The 19,366-nt window shown below is 47.6% G+C and overlaps 1 protein-coding gene across 2 annotated transcripts; it reads left to right on the forward strand.

Annotated features, from left to right (window-relative positions):
* The first annotated feature begins 1,271 nt into the window (after window positions 1-1,271).
* Window positions 1,272-18,198, forward strand: LOC142856820 (protein CutA homolog). Of its 2 annotated transcripts, XM_075984466.1 has the most exons (7): window positions 1,272-1,538; window positions 8,555-8,669; window positions 9,618-9,763; window positions 11,546-11,605; window positions 12,930-12,975; window positions 13,241-13,290; window positions 17,752-18,198. In XM_075984466.1, exons 2-7 carry the CDS (start codon window positions 8,667-8,669, stop codon window positions 17,852-17,854), a joined length of 408 nt encoding a protein of 135 aa, XP_075840581.1. In that variant the 5' UTR covers window positions 1,272-1,538; window positions 8,555-8,666; the 3' UTR covers window positions 17,855-18,198. The 2 variants fall into 2 exon arrangements, with proteins under 2 accessions (XP_075840581.1, XP_075840580.1); XM_075984465.1 differs by lacking the exons at window positions 1,272-1,538; window positions 8,555-8,669 and adding an exon at window positions 1,603-1,724.
* The last annotated feature ends 1,168 nt before the right edge of the window (window positions 18,199-19,366 follow it).

Genomic DNA, 19,366 nt, shown 5'->3' on the forward strand with positions numbered 1-19,366 from the left:
TCTATTGTTAAACCACTGGAGGCTGTGAACTGCTCTCATGACCAGATTTGGTTAATGGTATGTTTTTCTGCAGTCTGAAACAATTTTTGGTTTGTTTTCCATATTCCCTCATTTTTGTTTGACAGTTTCATTTTTGTTTGACAGTTTGTTATATTATTTGAAATATAACAAAATTTATCAGTTTGTTTTTTAACTTACTGTTTGACTATTTATTGTATGTGTCTGTGGGTGTGAGTGTGTGTCACAACAACTGTGTGGAGGGCAGAGGGACTCCCTTTCCGTCATCTGGGTTCTGGGATTGAACTCAGTTCATCAGGTTTGGTGGCAAGCACCATTACTCTGGCTCAAAACTCGCCAGTTCAAGTGTCTATTTTGTTGAACTCCCCCCACCACAGAGTCATCTAGATATGAATCAGTTCCTTAGCCAGTCTATTCTGGTCCCTGTATAGCTAAGCTCTTTCCCTGGGCCGGGAGATGCCAAGTTAGGATGGTCCACACTGAAAAGCTCAGCTTGGCAGGTGAGTGCACTTGCTGCCAGCTTGGTTCCTAGGACAAACCACCTGATTGACAAGAGAGAATGGACTCATGCAGAGTTGTCCTCTGACTCCCATAGGTGCAGCGTGTTACCTGTGCCAGAACTGCACAGATACACCACAGAAGAAAATGGACAAGATGTAGTAACGTTCTTTTAAAAAGATCCAAAGATCAAAAGGAATATATATTTTTAGATTTGTTCATTTTTAAGCGTGTAAGTGTGAGTGGTGCCCGTGGAGGTCAGAAGAGGGTGTCGGGTCCCCTGGAACTGCAGTTATGGGCGGTTGAGAGCTGCTATGTGGGTTCTGAGAGTCGAACCCATGCCCTCTGGAAGAGCAATAAATGCTCTTGAACACTTAGCTATTCCTCCAACCACAGAACAAAATAATTTTTTAAAAAGTTGGAAAGCATAGCAACTGAAGACTCTGCACTCCTGCAGGACAGTGCTCAGCCGCGGGCTTACTGCTTTTCTCCAGTCTGCGCCCTCGGCGGTGCTTCTGAGTGTCTGATGTATGTACATAGGATGGTGCTGGGCTTAATCCTAGGAACGGACAACTGGCCTGGGAAGGGAGGGGTCAGTTCACTGGGGAGAGAATTAGGGAGCAAAAGTTAAGGTACAGGTAAGGAGAGAGGGAGGGAGGGACGGGGAGGAAGGAAGGACATGTGACAGAGAAGCAGTTCTGTGTGTACCTACCTCATTTGTTTGTCTTTGTGGGTGGCTTTGGCCAGTTGACAGAAGGGTTTTATCTGTGTTTTGCGTCTTCGTGTGCTGTGGTTTGTGAAGGTTTTGTTTCCTAAGGAAGATTTGCTTTATCTGTATATCTATGATTTTATATTTTGCTTGAAGATTAAGAAAGGTAGCATTCTTTTTGCCTGAGGAGAAGCTCTGGAAAGTAAGCTCAAAGAAGTGAGACCAGTGGTGGAAAAACACCCTAGTTCCCTCCAGGCCGGTCTCCTGGCCAGCCAGGCTGGGAGGGGCAGAGTGGACGTTGTCCTGGAAAAAGGTATGTGGGGGTGGAGGAGGCTGCAGTTTGGGCCCTGGGTTCCGCCTACAGCTGGCACCCTACCTAGACTGCAGATCGCAGTTACTGCCTAGAGCTACATCCCCAGCAACGGGCACCATGGACAAGCAGGAGTCATGGTGCCCTCGGCCGGGCCCCCTCAGGCTATTTGTCCTTACTTGCCTCCTGGTGAGTGCCCCCCAAACAGTCCTCTGCCTGAAGGTATTTCTCTCTTCACTGCTCTTGTGGTTTTGACGTGTGAGCAGCTTGTGGGAGAAGAATTGAGATCTTTGGAAGTCCTCAATGTCCTGGAAGCTGTCTGGTGTCTCAGGGTTACCAGCTCCCTTTCATGTCTGCCCTGTGGGGTAAGTGGGGCTGGTGTCTCAGGGTTACCAGCTCCCTTTCATGTCTGCCCTGTGGGGTAAGTGGGGCTGTCTTCTGCGAGGGCAGGACACATGAGAATGTCTGGGACATTCCCTCCTAAGCCTTTTGCTAGGATCTTTGGCTGTCCCGCTGACCATTGTGCTTTCCTGCCCTTTTCTCGGGCTGCTTTCTCATCTCTGAAATGCCCTAGGAAGTAATGTCAGAGGACAGGACTGGAGGAGAGGCTCAGGCCCAAGGTTCTCTCCATCCCGGGGTGCTCATTTGGGGGGATTGCTCCCCTTCTCTGGACATTATTTCCTCATTTGCAGAAACTGCTGTAAATCTCTTTGACGATTTTTGTTTGTTTTGTTAAGTTCTGAATTTGTAGCCAGGAAAACATAGAAACCGAATGTTGTGTTGATGTCAAGGTATCTACAAATTCCTTTAAAGTAGGTTGGTTAACAGGTTAAACCACTGGGTTAGGTGAGGCTTCCTCTGCCTCCCCGCAAGCTTGCAAAGCCAACTAGCCTCTTAAAGGCCAGGCAGATACTCCAGGACACTGAGGAAGAAGCCTAGCATGCTGGCGCACTCCTGTTATCCCACCATTCAGGAGGCTGAGGTGCAGGGATCTCTGCAAGTTTGAGGTTTACCTGGTCTACACAATGAGTTCAGTTCATCCCAGGCTACATAGCAAGACCCTGTCTCAACAAAAGGAGAATGGCTGGATCAAATAGGAATAACTGAACAGATACATAAAGTATTTTCTATAAGTGTAAAATTAGCAAAGACACATAGCAAAGACATAAAAGATATAAAGTATCCAAACTTTATCATGTAGAGACATTTCTTTAAAACAAGTTTGGGGAGGTGCTTTAGTCAGTAGGACGCTTGCCATGAACCTCATTCGGATCCCCTGCACCTATGTAAAGAAGAGCCAGGCACAGCAGCACACATCTGGGACCTCAGCACTAGGGATGCTGGGGACAGGTAGACCTCTGGAGCAGTTTGACCAGCCAGCCTAGCTGAATCACTGAACTCTAAGTTCAGTGAGAGACCCTCCTGTCTCAAAACCAAACTGGACCCTGGACAAAGAACTACCGGCAATGGAGGAATTCTGAGAACAGGAAAACTAGTCTTCCCTAGGGAGGAGCCCCTAATTGGATGGCCATTACCAAGTGGTCAGTCCTGAAACTGATCTGTCTGTCTGTCCCTCCGTTCGTCCGTCCGTCCGTCCGTCCGTCCGTCCGTCCGTCCATCCATCCATCCATCCATCCATCCATCCATGTGTAACACTAGATAGATTGAACAGGTTGTATTTATATATTTATGTGTTTATATATATGTGTGTAATAATAACAAAGAAAAGGAGGGGAAATGGGAAGGATTGGAGGGAAGAAAGGGAAGAGGAATGACATAATTATATTTTAGTTTCCAAAGAATAATTTTGTTTTTTGAGACAGGGTTTCTCTGTAGCTTTGGAGCCTGTCCTGGAACTAGCTCTTATAGACCAGCCTGGCCTTGAACTCACAGAGATCCGCCTGCTTCTGCCTCCTGAGTGCTGAGATTAAAGGTGTGCACCACCACCACCCGACAAGAATAATTTTTTTTAAAGGAAGAAGATGCCCTACTCTGACCTCCGACCTTCACAAGCGCAGTGCATCTGCACATCTATGCACGTGTGCACACACAACACACAAATTATAGCCAGGGCTTTTCCCGTTAAATTGAATGGTGACTTTGACAGTGGTCAGTATAGCCGCCTTCAGTTGTAGCAAATGTTTCTGTCAGGGAATGCATTCATTCATTTTCTAAACTGCCACTCATCATTGGGTGCACACTGACCTTATGTGCTTATGGTCCTTTGTTAGTGTTCATGAATAATTTTCACTATCCAGAGTGCTAAGGGTCTTGTCCAATGGGGTAGGTGATAGCAACTGCAGTGTATTTCAGTGTGACAGCAGTTCTGATCCCTACCTGCTAGATGACAATAGTGTCCCCTCCCAGCCGTGAGTCAGAATTGTCTTCAGACATTGCTAAGTCCCCTGGAGGACAGAAATCACCCTGACTTGAGTCTGGGCCCCCTGCCTCTAGTTACTTTGAGCTGAGGGCTGCCTTAGGTAACACGGGGTGGTCTCCTGCCTCTTAGTATGTTGCTGTGAGCTCACCTCACGCTCCCAGGGCAGTTAGTGTGAGTTTGTATTCAGCACGTGTCCCCTTTCCCCCACGCCTGCTGCCTGAAATGCCCCAGATCTTAGCTATTTCAGCAGAGGAACAGGCAGGCTGCCTCCCCCCTTTCCAGTAACATTAGTATCTTGATTCCTTTTTTTGTGGGTCAACCTTCCCTTGGTAAGTGCTCCTTTTGCTTACAGCTCTGCTCAGGACTCATGTTAGGGAACTCAGGGGTCACCAATCTCTGCCCTGGCTGCCATTGAGATGTCAATTCAAACAGCCGAATAGTGAAAAGATTGAGCCACACTGGGAAGAGGAAGAAGACCCAGGATCCCCTAAGTCCGTTCTCACTGTGTTCGGATCTGCACATGTAGGCTGTCCAGGTCAGGGTGGCTCACGCACTACTGACCCATCAGTGTCTAGGGTCTGGTCTCCAACAAGGTGATTCAACAAATGTCAGCAGTATGTGAAATCTGTTTCTGGGAGGCGTCAAGTACAGCCTTTTTCTTCTCCCAGCATGAGCATCCTGGGCAGAAGGAGAATTCTCGTGCCTTGGGTCCACTGTTTCAACAATTGTATGGTCCATTGAGGGATCCATGTAATTCTTAGAGTGGATGGTCCCCAAACCTTGCTTCCTTCACCACATTAGCTATCTTGACACCGCCATCTGACTTGCATTCCGATAGTTCATTTTACTAGCCTGCAAGTATTTATGCAGAGTCATGTGTCAAGAGGTGAACTGGGGCTATGGCCATAAAGCACAGCCCTTCCCTTGTGTTGGGGATCCCAGGCTGTGTGTCTCTTCTCATGAGAACCCGGGCACCTCGGAGTCAGGCAGTGGGGCAGCAGGGGTCCCCATCTCCACCTCTGGCACCTCAGAGTCAGGCAGTGGTGTGGGGGATTCCCCACCTCCACCTCTGGTACCTCCTAGTCAGGCAGCACGGGGTGGGGAGGGGTTCATTAAAGAAGCACAGTGATAGCTCCTTGAAAAGGCTGGTTCATTTTTGCTGCCTGGCTGTGGGGTCAGTTCTGAAGGGTAGGATGCTGTGTTGAAATGGAGGTTCTAGTGGAAACTGTAGGAGGCAAGAAGAATTCAACCAGAACATTAACATCTAACTCAGGGCATTAAAAACATTGCCTAGGGGCCTGGAGGGACAGTTCAGTGGTTAAGAGCACTGGTTGCTCTTGCAGAGGACCTGGGTTTGGTTCCCAGTGCCCACATGATAATTCACAACCATCTGTAACTCCAGTACCAGGGGAATCCTCTGGCCTTTGCAGGCATCAGATACGCACATGGTACCTGGACATACATGCACGCAAAACACCCATTGTAGCTGGCTTTTTTACTCTTTGGGGCCCACCATCCTACTCCCAAATAAATAGAAATTTATTCTTACTTATGAACGACTGGCTTTATCTTGGCTTATTTCTAGCCAGCTTCTCTAGCTTAAATTATCCCATTTCTCTTTAACTATGTTTTGCCTCTGGACTTTTTGTCTTTATTCTTATCTTTTTCTTTTTTCTTACCCCGTGGCTGGCTGTGTGACTGGGTGTCTGGCCCCTGGTGCCCTCCTCTCCTTCGCTTTTTCTCTCTCCTTGCTTGCTCTCTCTCCACCCCCAGCCTACATTTCTCCTCCTCTTTATTCTCTCTGCCCACCAGCCCCACCTATCCTTTCTCTGGCCTCGCTATTGGCCATTCAGCTCTTTATTAGACCAATCAGGTGTTTTAGATAGGCAAAGAATCACAGCTTCACAGAGTTAAACAAATGCAGCATAAAAGAATGCAACACATCTTTGCATCATTAAACAGATGTTCCACAGCACAGACAAATGTAACACATCTTAAACCAATATTCCATAACAACCCATTCATATGGAAAATGTTTTTAAGAAAGTAAAACGACAACAAAACATTCAGGGCCCATCAAGAGCTAGAGTCAAAAGCCATGTGGTAATATAACATGGAGGGAGGACAGAGGTGCTCTACAAGAAAGCATGAGTCCAGGCTGGGAAACAGGAGGGGCAGCCTTGCTCAGTCTGGCTGGGTCACAGCCTGACCTAGACGGCCTCTGTCCTTTGAATGACTCTATACTGATGCTGGAATGGAAGGTACTTCAGCTCTTCCTCCCAAGCATTGTCATGAAGATAATAAGAAAATGATAACTCAGCTTTTTTCTCCCACAGCTGCTGACACGTTGCTCAGGATCTGAGCCAGTGAGTGACTTCCTAAACAGACTGCTTTCTGGCCGGTCTCCACTCCTCACCGGCCCATTCTTCTGCTCTGATGGCCACTCTGTCCCCCCCCCCCCCCACTTCAGACCTCCACCACACCTGCACCTGACGCCCCGGTTTGACCCCTTTCTTTGTAATTCCTTCCCTTCATTCATTGTCTTCTGATCTTCTCCCTATCCATAGAAACAGGGCACTCCATACTCCATACCACTCCATACTCTAAAGGTGGTTTAGTGCCTTGGTGCCCCCATCAATAATCTGACTTACTATTTCAGATCTTATTCAAATGGCGTTTTGGTTTAAAAGTTTGCCCACAGGCTCATGTAAAAGTTGAATACTTGGTCCCCAGCTTGGGGTATGGTTTGAAGGGACATAGACTCTCTGGAGAAGGTAGGTCATTGGAGGTGGGCCTTGATGCTTACGATTTGGCTTCTCCAATTTTTGCTTCCTGGTATAGCAAAATGTGAACAACCAGCTTTCACACATTGCCTTCACCATATGTGGCTACCATTGTGTGTGTGTGTGTGTGTGTGTGTGTCCCTGCATGTGTTTGTGCAGCTGCACACACATCTGTGAAAGTCAGTGTTGAGTGTCTTCCACTCTTGCTCTCTATTTATTTGAAGTAGGGTCTCTCACTGCACCTGGAGCTGATTGCCTGGCTAGACTCTGTCCACCGGGCCCCTGTGAGTCTCTTGTCTGCCTCCTAGCACTGAGATTACAAGCGTGTGCTGTCATGCCCAGAGTTTTGCCTGGGTGCTGGGCATCCAAGTTCAAGTCTTCATGCTTGCCCAGCCAGCACATTAGCCAGTGAGCACCTCCCTGGCCTGACTGGATTCCCTTAAACTAAGTCCAAATCAATTTGGCCTCTGTTAATTTGCTTCTTGTCAGGTATCCAGTGGGAACAACGGCAAGAGAGACTAGCATGGGAAACTGGTGTGAGAAGCAACCTGTTGGTGTGCTGAGCTCGACTCTCCTGTTTGCTACGCCTCTGGAAGTGATTTGTGGGAGGAATCTGAAATGGTTTGGAGTTGTGGGCTAGAGAACCCCTGGACTGCTGTAAATAGAGCCTGTGGATCATTGTGGTGGCCGTTAAGAGGACCAGAACGACTGTGAATGTGGGTGGCAAGGATTCTACAGAGAAGCTCTTTGAACCTGAAGTTCAGGGTGGAGCCCAGCAAGGGGAAAGCAGCTATTGGCCCTCAGGAGAAATGAACCTTAGCTGCTGGGGCATTAGGAAAAGTGCCTTAGGGCAAAATCCTGCGCGTGGAAAACTTCATTGCGAATTCTTTTGAAGAGAGTGCCCAGCTGGAACAGGCTACCCAGGGTCGTGGCTTTCCAGGCTTAACCTTAAAGGCACACAGAGTACACTGCATCTGTGGTCTAAGTGGGACAGGCTACATCTGAGCTGGCAATGGAACTTGGATACTGGAGTTACAGGGTCTGTGTCTGCCCTGCTGGGTCTGTATCTACCCTGCTAGGTTTTGCTCATGCGTTGGCTCAGTTTTCCACACTGAGCCCCTATTCTTCCCTTTGTGAACAAGAATGCTCGCATTAGGGTACTGCATGCATTTTGAATTATAGGGGCACACAGACAGGAGACTGCCTTGAGTCTCCTGACTTTGAACTTCTGTAGACCTGTAAGGCTCTGAGGACTTTTCAAGATAAACTGAATATAATGAATGTTTGAATTGTGAGGTCACCATGAACTGATGGGGACAGGTATAGAATGTTCTGGGCTGATTGTGAAGTGTCCATGGTGGGCGCGTGCGTTTGAACATGTTTCCTAGCTGATGATGTGACTTCAGACACAGTGAAACTTTCAGGTAGAGGCTGTTTACTGGAGGAAGTTGGCTGCTAGGAAGGGGCCTTGTGATTTAGCTCCCAGCCAGCTTCTGTCTGGTCTCTATTTCTTGGCAAGATAACTACCACATGCCACAACTCTGCCTCTTGCTCTGCTTCCCCAGCCACACAGACCACGTGTAAGTCAAGTTGCTTCTCATCACGACAACGAGAAAAGTAACCAATAGAGAGAGAGCACCTTCTCAGCAAAGCCTGCTTGTGCTCCGCCTCCACGGAGAATCTACTTCTTGGTCATACTAATGCTTAGTCCCAGCAGCGTGTGTTGCAGGATTTTAAAACTGGTATGTTCACACTCAAGCATGCACCAACCTGGAGCAGTTAGATGGATGCAAGTAAAACTATTCACTAAAGCATTCGGAGAGATGAGTGCTTACCATTAAAAATAATCTTCACAGATGTTTCAGTGAGCGGCAGCCACAAGTACCTGCAGTAACAGTTTCGTGCAATAGAAATGGATTTGAAACCATCCAGACTTGAGTCCAAATTCCGGCTTCAACATTTAAAGCTATGGTTTGAGAAAGTTTTTTGCCTTATTGATTTGTGGTCCTCCATTTTTTTTTCCCTTAGCTATAAAACTCAGAGGAAAACATCTAGGCATGCGTACTTTGTATATGTGTGGGTAGATTGTGTGTATGGGTGCCAGAGGTCAGCGTTGGCGTATCATTTTCCAGGAGCCTTTCATCTTGTTATTTATTTATTCAGTGTGTATGGGTGTTCTGCTTGCACCATGTATGTACCTCTCCCCTGGGAGCCAGAAGAGGATATCAGATGCCCTGGAACTTGGGTTCTGAGCCACCATGTTGGGAATTGAATTCAAGTCCTCTGGAGAGATGACTCAGCAGTTAAGAGCAGCTGCCTGCTCTTCCAAAGGTCCTGATTCAATGCCCAGCAAACACATGGTGGCTCACAACCATCTGTAATGAGGTCTGGTACCTTCTTGAGGAAGAGACCTGGTCAGTTGTCCTCATCAATTTAAACCACGGAACCCAATATGGACAAGTTCAACAGAACCACCATATACGGGCTGCCATGCATGCTTCAGCATTGCCAGGGCATAATTTTCCATATTTCCAGCTTTTCCTCTGAAACAGCATTCAGTGCTCTTAACCTTGGCTTGCTTATTTATTTATTTATTGTTGGGGGTGGATAGGGTCTGCCATTGGTCTAGAACTTGATGAGTAGGTGCCAGGAATATTCTGGTCATCTCGTTAGCCCCAGGGATCTCCCAGTCTCTGCATCTTCAGTGCTCAGATTACAAGCGTGGGCCACCAAATTCAGGGTGGCGTGTGGCAATCTCATTTAACTGAGCTAGTTTCCCAGGACCCTGGGCATGAACACTCTAAGTAGTAAAACAAGATACAGACCTCAGGAATTATTTTGTGAATGGAGATGACGAGATGATTCCAGTCTGGTGGAGCCAGGAGTCACTGACCCGTGCTTTTCTTTTGTACCATACAGGTCCTGGCGGTCATCCTGACGTATCCTATGCTCAGGACCTTCACCCTCTGGTTCCACTCCTCCCTCAGCAGGAACCATGTCTCTGGCACTTACTCCATTGTTTTTGTCAACTGTCCCAATGAGCAAATTGCCAAAGATGTTGCCAGGTATAGTGCGGGACTAGGTGATGCCCCTACGTGAACGGGAAGCTACCAGGGTGCTCCTAGGGGCCACGTTGTGCCCTTCTCTTGCTTTTGGCAACCCTTTCTGTCCAAAGATGAACTCCATACTTTCTGCTTGGGGTGGGATGAGGAACCCATTGGATGTCCCTGCTCGGAATGACTTAGGGCTGATCTTCTGCTGTGCTAGGGAATGTTAAGTCATTGATGGGGCAGAAGAGGTGAGACCCATAGAGATAGGCGACTTGATGGAGGTCTTAAAGGAACTGTGAAGGCCTCCATGGGACAATTTACCCCCTCCCCCAACTGCTAGTCTAACTCCTTTTCTCATCCCCTTAGCTCAGTTCCCAAGGTCTCATGATAAGTAAGAAAGTAGAGGGCTCAAGGGAGGAACAGGGAGACCAGCCACTCCTTGGAACAGGGGAGGAAATCTACAACCCAGCCTGGGAGTAGGGTTCTGATAAGGCGTTTGTCAGAAACCTTTAAAACAAAAACAAACAAACAAACACCAACAAACAAGGGTATCACGTGGCAGTGGAGGGCAAGCATGCTGACCCCCTTTCTCTTCCTTTCCGTTTTGAAGTCACTGATGCCACCCTGGGGCCCCACCCTCCTAACTTCACTAATCACCCTCTAAAAGCTCTCTCTCCAAACTCATTAACATGATTTGTGGGGTTAGTTCTCAGCACAGGAATTCCAGGGACACACTTAAACCCTAGCATTCTGCCTTTGTGCCCCAGCATTCCTGACATTACATATAAAACACTGCCCTTCCATCCCCATAGCCCTAACGCTGAACCAGCTATAGCACTAGCTTGTGAAGCCAAACAAGCTGCCTGCTTCTAAAGGACAATGGTGAAGCAGGCATTTCCCTGGCTAAATAAGCAAGCAGTAAGGAAAGCCGGTCACGGGTGTCTTGGGGTTATCACTGCTGTGAGAAAGCACCATGGCCAAGAAGCAAGTTGGGAGGAAAGGGTTTAGTTGGCTTATGCTTCCACATCACTGTTCATCATTGAAGGCAGTCAGGACAGGAGCTCAAGCAGGGCAGGAACCTGGAGGCAGGAGCTGATGCAGAGGCCGTGGAGGGGTGCTGCTTACTGACTTGCTCATTGTGCTTGCTCAACTTGCTTCCTTATAGAATCCAGGACCACTAGCCGAGGGGTGGTGCCACCACAATGGGCTGGGCCTTCCCCATCAATACTAATTCAGAAAGTGCACCACAGTTTGCCTACAGCCCATCTTATGGATGCATTTTCTCAACTGAGTGTTTTTCTCAGGTGACTAAAGCTTGTGTCAAGTTGGCATAAAAGTAGCCAGGACCCCATGTAAGTGTAAAATTCTATAGCACTTTAACTCTGAAGGCTCAGGATAAATTCCTGGATACAGTGTGGTGGGGAAGGACTAGGTCTTGGTAGTCCAGCCTCCACAGCTTTGCTGGGCTCAGTTTAATTAACCACACTGCTGGTAGCGCTGCAGCTTTGGGTCTTGGTACTAGCTTAGTCCCGGCAGCTCCCCTAGCATTGCCTAAACGAAGACTGGCAGCTCCAATTTCCACATTTTTACTTCATTAATTACTTCCCAAGGTCCTCACCTACAGTTTCATTAAGAATTAAGTTTTCAACATAAGAATTCTCAGGGCATATGTAAAGCATAGGCTGGGGGGACACCCTAAATGATTCTTTACTTAGACTCAGATATTCACAGTAATTCCCATCCCTTCTCTTAAAACCCTGGACTTGCTCCAGTGATCATCCCCTCTCCTTGCTCTAGGGCCATATTGGATAAGAAGTTGGCTGCTTCTGTGAACATCTTGCCTAAGACGTCGTCACTGTGAGTTTTGCCAAGGCCAGGGAGGGGACTGGAGTGTTAATATCGGGCCCTAGATGACAGAGAGAGCATGGGGCAAATGTGAGCTGTCGGAGGATGTTTCAAAGGCGTTTAAATCAACACTGCACAGTCGACTTGCATTCGGAGATTTTGTTTGTTATCAGTTTATATCTCCCAAGGAAGGCAAAAATATGTTGTGTATAGAGAAAGGAGAGAAAAGTCACACTGTTTGCTCAGCTGCTCACTTTGTCTGAGCATGGCTGCTTAACTTGCCTTAACTTGATCTCTGAACCTCAGCCTAGGTCTGTGGAATTAGCCTCTCTGAGGCTGAGGCCTAAGTTTCTGAATTGTTAAAATGTTCTCTAGAGGCTTATGCATGTAGCTCAGTGCAGAGTGCTTGCTTGCCTAACATGCACAAGGCCTGGAGTTTGCTCTCCAACATAAAAAAGGAAGAGGCAAGAAAAGATGGAGGGAGGGTTGATGGAGGGAAGAATAAAGGAAAGAAAAAAGGAAGGGAGGAAGGGAGGAAGGAAAGAAGGAAAGAAAGGAGGAAGGAAGGAAGAAAGGAAGGGAGGGAGGAAGGAAGGAAGGGAGGGAGGGAGGGAGGAAGGAAGGGAGGGAGGGAGGAAGGAAGGAAGGGAGGGAGGGAGGAAGGGAGGGAGGGAGGGAGGAAGGAAGGACACCTCATGAAATCTGAGTTAGGAAACTATCTTCAATAGATAACCTTCAGGAAGGCACTGATAGGTGCTGAATGTATCTGTTAGAATATTTGGACAGACTGACCTGTGGGGCCTTGGCCAACTCTAGACTTCTTTTATGGGTTCGTAGTTAGGGTTCCTATTGCTGCGATGAAACACTAAGACCAAAAAGCAAGTTGAAGAAGAAAGGGTTTATTTGGTTTACACTTCCACATCACTGTCAAAGGCAGTCAGGGACAGGAACTCAAGCAGGGCAGGCACCTGGAGGCAGGAGCTGATGCAGAGGCCATGGAGGGAGCTGCTTACTGGCTTGCTCCTCATGGCTTGCTCAGCCTGCTTTCTTATAGAACAGGACCACCAGCCCAGGGATAGCACTACCTGCAATGGGCTGGGACCTCTCGTATCAGTCACTAAGAAAATTCTCTACAGCCTGCCTGCAGTCCAGTCTGGTGGAGGCATTTTCTCAGCTGAGGCTCCCTTCTCTCTGATGACTCTACCTTGTGCCAGCACAACGGGTTTGAGGAAGATTGTGGCGACTTCTCTTCAGTAATTTACCTACTTGGGCAGGTTTGACAATTTGCCAGGCTCCTCTTGGGTCTGTTACAATTTGATTTTGTTCTCTTCTCTAGGTACTTTTGGAAGGGAGAAATAGAAGAATCCACTGAGATCTTGTTGGTAAGTGAGGATGGGGCAGAGGAGTCTTAACAGGACAATGAGTGACATCAGGACCATTTCCAGATCCGAATTAGTGATGAGGCTGGAGTGTAGCTCAGTGATGATGTCTTACATGCACATCAATCAACCGATCGTGAAGATTGCCCCACCTGAGATGCTTGAGGTCCAGTAGCAAGCGGGTGACCTGGGCTGTGACCCGGGAGGAATGGAGGGTTGAGCTGGCCTTCAGGTCCTAAGTTGCTGATTGATTTTCTTCCTGTCACAGCTAATAAAGACAAAGACTTCCAAGGTCTCCAGGCTGTCCACCTATGTGAGGTAAGGCTTCTCACTCACGAACCACAGGACTAGGTCCGGATGTTCTGGTGGCTGCGTGAATGAATGTGGGAAGAGGGAGAGCTGGGTTTAGCGATCATCTCCTAGAGACTCCGTGTCCATCTGGGCGATGGGGAGTAGAACGAGACAGTTTACACTGGTGGCTTCAAAATATCGGTCTCGGGGCCTCCTCACGCTTTAGAAAGATTATTCAGACTCACGAAAACTGGGTCAATTTCTAGCTTGTTCCGAGTAACACAGTCACAAAGCTCACTTTGAGTCTCAGCGGTTGACAGCAGTGATCACAAAGTGAGGTCTCTTTACCTCTGAGGTCTCCAAAACTTTGATGAAGTCCACGAACATTTTCAGTCATAAATGCCAAGGATTTTGAAAACTATTTTTAGCTTACTTGACAATACAACCATTATATAGTAATAACACAAATATCATGGTTTTTGTTTGTTTGTTTGTTTTTGAAACAGGGTTTATCTGTAGCTTTGGAGCCTGTCCTGGAACTAGCTCTTGTAGACCAGGCTGGTCTCGAACTCATAGAGACCCGCCTGTCTCTGCCTCTCGAGTGCTGGGATTAAAGGTGTATGCCACCACTTCCCGGCACACAAATATCATGTTTCTATGAAGAGTAGTCATTCTTTTTCAAAACCAAGAAGTTAGTGAGAAAATGGAGTCATTCACATTTTGCAAATTGTGACTTAATAAGATGGCTGCTACGGACAGTTTTAAGTTTACAATGACAAATTCAAGGTTTCAAAATTTAATTTTTTTTTCTTGCAAACAATTCTCTCATTGGCAACAAGGACATTGTCCCCTTCTACCTCTAGTATTGGAGATGGGATCCTGTGTCTCTTCAGACTTACTGAATGGAACTGCCTCCCAAGAATCATATCTAGTGATTCTTGTCCACATTACCACTTGAAGCATTGGTCTAACCTGTTGCCTCAGTGCTGGCCATGTGTTAGATCACTTGGAGATATTTTTCAAATGTCCAACATAAGCACTACCTAATGGATTTTAACTTGGTTTGTCTGTGAGAGGATCAAATGATTCATTATTATTATTATTTTATTCTCTCATACATTACATCCCAACCTCATTTCCCCTCCTTCCACGCCTACCAGTCCCTCTTCCTACCCCTTCTCTCCCAAGATCTCCTCTTCCTCCTGTTTCCCTTCAAAAAAAAAAAAGAAAGAAAGAAAGAAAAAAGAACAGGCCTCCCAGACATATCAACCAAACGTGATATAACAACTTACAAGAAGACTGGACACAAACCCTCATATCAAGGTTGGACAAGGCAACCCAGGAGGAGGAAGAAGGGTCTGAAGTACAGGCAAAAGAGTCACAGACACCCACTTTCCTGCTGTTAGGGGTCCCACAAGAACACCAAGCTATACAAACACAACATATAAGCAGAGGACCTAGCACAGACCAATACAGGGTCTGTGTTTGTTGCTTCAGTCTCTGTAAGTCCCTATGAAGCCTGGTTAGTTGGTTCTGTGGGATTTCTTGTGGTGTCCTCGATCCCTCTGGCTCCTACAATCATTCCTCCCCCTCCTCTGTGGGGTTCCCTGAGCTCTGCCTCGTGTTTGGCTGTGGGTGTGCATCTACTCCCATCAGCGGCTGCATGAAGACTCTGATGACTGGCTAGGCACCGGCCTGTGAGTATAGGAGAATATCATTAGGAGTCATTTCATCGACCTTTTATGGGGGGGGGGGGAGGCAGTCATGCTTGGTTCTATCTGGGTCTCTGGAATGTCCAGCTTCTGGTTCCTGGCCATCCAGGCAGTGTCTGGTGTGGGCTCCCTCTTGTGGCATGGTCCTCAAGTTAGACCAGTCATGGGTCGCCACTCCCACAGGCTCTGAGCAGCCTTTGCTCCCACACATCTTGCAGGCAGGGTGGATTGTAGGTCAAGTGTGGGGTTCTTAAGGGGCACCCCAGGTGGACCGCTGTGTTGCCTGGGCTACACGCCCTTGCTCTGCATGGTAAGAATCATCTCCTCACATCTTAGGGAAACTAGGATTTTGTGGCCATAGAGCTGTAAGCTGAGTCTCAATTCTGACTTCAGAGAAGACCCTTTTGTTAACGTCAGCAGAGGCGAGGGAATAGGTAGCTTGGCTGAACCGAACTGTAAGCTGTGAGGGGCAGCTTCTGGGTCAGGAGAACTCCAGAGTTCTGCTTCTTACGTTGAAGTCTGGCTTCCTACTTGATAGTTGCACCATAATGCTTGTATTAGTATATGTGTATATTTTTGCCTCATCTGTCTATCTATAAAATGGGTACCAAACTACCAGGTTGCTGTACATATTAGACTATATGCAGTATACCTATGAAGTGCTTCAACAGTTCATTTTACTGCTAAGGTGTCTGATTCTTTGAATTCTGTATGTCTCTTTATCAAAGAAGATTCTGGCCTTGGTGTCCATGAAAGAAGCTTATCAAACTGATAATCAATCCTACTTATAAAACACTACGATTAGTTAACCACGTTAGCCCATGAGAACTTCCCAATGACTCTACTTTGATCAGAAAGAAAGCAAAGATTTATTTCGTTCATCTGACACACGAGAGACTGACGTGAGGAGGACTGGCGCTGGGCCAGGTGAATTAAGCAGAAGCAGGCGACTGAGCCAGGCTCTCAGTAAGGGCCCCGTGGGCGAAGGTCAGGGATTATTTGGCCTTGAGGCTCAAGAAAGGGGAGTTTGGTTGATCAGCAGGAACGGTGAAGATTTTCTAGGTAGGACGGAAAATACAGGCTTTGGGGAGGGGCAGTAAGACACAGCGATGTGTGTGGATGGAGGTGAAAAGAATAGTGAACATGAGTGTGTGCAACGCTGGTCACTAGCTAGTTCTCAGCAATCCAGCCAAAAAGGTGTTTTTATCCCTTTCTGTGGAGACGTTCAGAGAAATTAAATGACTTGTCCACAGTCACAGACACAGGGCAGACAGGGATCCTAGCTGGGAACGCTTGGGGCTCAGCGGATATGGGAAGTGCACGAGCAGCTGGGGAGGCTGGGATGGGAGCCGCACAGACCAGCTCCAGCCACTGTTCAGTTCACATTTGGGCACCACTTGTAATGTGAGCCACAGCGAATATATACATCAATTTACTAAGGGATGCAATGGGGAAACAGACTCACAGATACAGGACAAGGGATCACGAGTTGCAGAGTCCTTCTGTTTAGCCCAGGGAAGCTGGGGACTGATCACATGTGGTCACTTCATGCCACTTGCCCTGGTCTTCACCACCAAATAGAGAGCGGGACCCTTCTCTCTCTCCTAATAAGTAGTCATGTCCACAGACAAGAAGCACACCTGAAGGCTGGTACCCCAAAGATATTGGTGGAATGAGCTCCCACAACACACAGAACTAGTAAGGGCAGACACAGACTTTGAACCCATATGTCTAAGATTCTAAAGCATCAGTCTTCAACCTGTGGGTTGAGATTCATAACAGTAGCAAAATTACAGTCATGAAGTAGCAACGAAATAATTTTATGGTTGAGGGTCACCACAACGTGAGGAACTGTGTAGTTTTTTTTCTCTTTACTCTTTGGCTTTTGTTGGGGGCCTGCCACCCAGTTCTCAAATAAGTCACCATGGAGTCTTATTCTTCCTTATAAATACCCAGTCTTCCTTAGCTTGGCTTGTTTCTAGCCAACTTTTCTTTTTTTTTTTCTTTTTTGTTTTTCAAAAAAAGATTTCTCTGTGTAGCTTTGGAGCCTGTCTTGGAACTCAGTTTGTAGACCAGGCTGGCCTCGAACTCAGAGAGATCTGGCTGCCTCTGTCTTCTGAGTGCTGTGATTACCCAGCTCTAGCCAGATTTTCTTAAATTATCCTGTCTACCCTTTGCCTCTGTGGTTTTACCTTTCTCTATCTCTGTATAACTTTTCCTTCTTACTCCATTGCTGGCTGTGTAGCTGAGTGGCTGGCCCCTTTATGTTCTCCTCTCCTTGGTCTAGCTCCTTCCTCTTATTCTCTCTGCCATCAGCCAGCCCCACCTTTCCTTTTTCCTGCCTCACCGTTGGCCGTTCAGCTCTTTATTAGACCGGGTGTTTTAGACAGGCACAGTAACACAGCTTCATAAAGCTAAACAAACGCAACATAAAAGAATGTAACACGTGTTTGCATCATTAAATAAATGTTCCACAGCATAAACAAATGTAGCACATCCTAAACTAATATCTACAACAGAACTGTGTTAGAGGGCTGCAGCATTCGGAGGTTGAGAACCACTGCTCTAAAGGTACTGATCCAGCCCAGCACCTGCTGAATAGGAAGCAGGCTCAGGCAGGCTGAATAGGAACTAGGCTCAGGCAGGCTGGACCACGCAGGGCATTAAGCTGTGAGCTGCAGCTGCTTGCAGGGGCCTCCAGAGAGCCTGCGGGCTGGGTTTTATCAGGTAGGTTAATCCTGTCATCATCACTCAGAGTTCTGCTTTCTTTCCAAAGGTTGGCTCATCCTTTTGAAATCCCAGAGGTCTTCAGTATTGCCATGGACCACGGAGATGCTCGCTATCTGAAGTGGCTGGAGGAGGGCATGAAGGAGAACTAAGCAGAGAACTGCAGGCTGCTGGCTGCTGAGGCCTTTCCTGACTGCTCTGGGAGAAGCCGGCCTCTGCCTCCCCAGGGGTTCCTAACAGCACAGAGGTGACCTGTGCAGGCCCAAGGAAGGGCTGAGAATTTCAAGGTGTGAAGTGAAGGCCAGCCAGGTCCGCAAGAGCCAAGTGCAGCCTGTCTTGGAGTGCTGTGTATTTTCAGGCAGCCAGAGGGTGTGAGGGTGAGGAGCCGGGGCAGAGGGGTGGTGGTAGTGAGCGCACTGGGCCTACTACCATAAGTGCCCGGATGTAATCACTCCTCTGCTTCTCGTGGGGACAGAGAGCCTTTCTCACCCGTGTGTGTGTGGAATGTCTTCCAAAAAACAAACAAACAAATAAAAAAACTGGTATGTGTTCTTTTCAAAATGATGAGTCATAGGGATAGAATTTCAGGGGTCAGCAGAATTGCTTCTTTGTTAGAGAAGCTTTTGTTGCTCCTGAACTTGCAGAGGTAAGGCTGGGAAGGGGCTTCTTGAGCCTATGCAGTCTAGGGGAATATATGGGTTTCAACGCAGCCTCGTGAGCTGAGGATAAGTCCCGACTCTTACTAGACTTATTGTAACAGACATGCAAAGACCCTACAGTCAGGGTCTCAGCCCTGGGAACCTGCTGCACCAGTGTTCTTCAGCGTTGCTGTACAGTTTCTGGGGCTGACAGAGGAACCACTGAACTTCTTGAGGAATGCAGCCCCATCCATGCCCCGAGTGAAGCTGCGGAAGTTTGTAAATCATTGCTGTGATCTCCCCATTTTATGCATTATCAAGAAAAATTGCACTTCGTGGATTTCATACAGGGAGGCACACGGAATTATAGAGTCTAACAGTAGTTTCTCATCTCACGAGAGGGCACTCCAGCACCTGTTGCAGGGATCTGTAGTGAAGAGAACAGTGAACACAGGATGCAAGCCCAAGGCTCTGAAAAGGGAGAACTGAACTCTCCATGAATCTCATAAGGGAACTCCACGATGGGGGACCACAGGGAGTTGGAGTCAGGATCCAGACAACTATGGTGTCCTGGCTTCTTCTATGAGGGGGTGTTCCATATGCCAAGTGGAACATGTCCTAGTTCTGATAGCTGCTGTGTCTCCCACCTTGCGCTCCAGATACCAGATGGCGAAGGGTCTCCAAGGGCCATCAAACCACCAGAGAATTCCACTGGTACTTTTGATGGTTGAGGAATGGTGATGTCCTTGGTCTTAAACCCCAGTTTCTGATGTATATGCAAGTCTTGAAGACATTATTTAAGATGTACTAAGGACCCCGGATAGGCCATCATTGCTGCTTCTAGGTCAAGTCCAGTTTCTAGATCTTCCTTTCAGGACCTATTTCCATCAGTGTCTCAAGTCTTCCCCTCTGTGGCAGATGGGTGACCTCTCTGTGCACTGTCCCTGTGCTAACGCTGTCCCTTCTACCCGGAGCTACTCCTTGAAAGGCCTCTCTTCTGGGCTGGATCACGAGGTGCTGGAGGTC

This window comes from Microtus pennsylvanicus, chromosome 9 (genome assembly GCF_037038515.1).
Source record: "Microtus pennsylvanicus isolate mMicPen1 chromosome 9, mMicPen1.hap1, whole genome shotgun sequence".
NCBI classification, from domain to species: Eukaryota; Metazoa; Chordata; class Mammalia; order Rodentia; family Cricetidae; genus Microtus; species Microtus pennsylvanicus.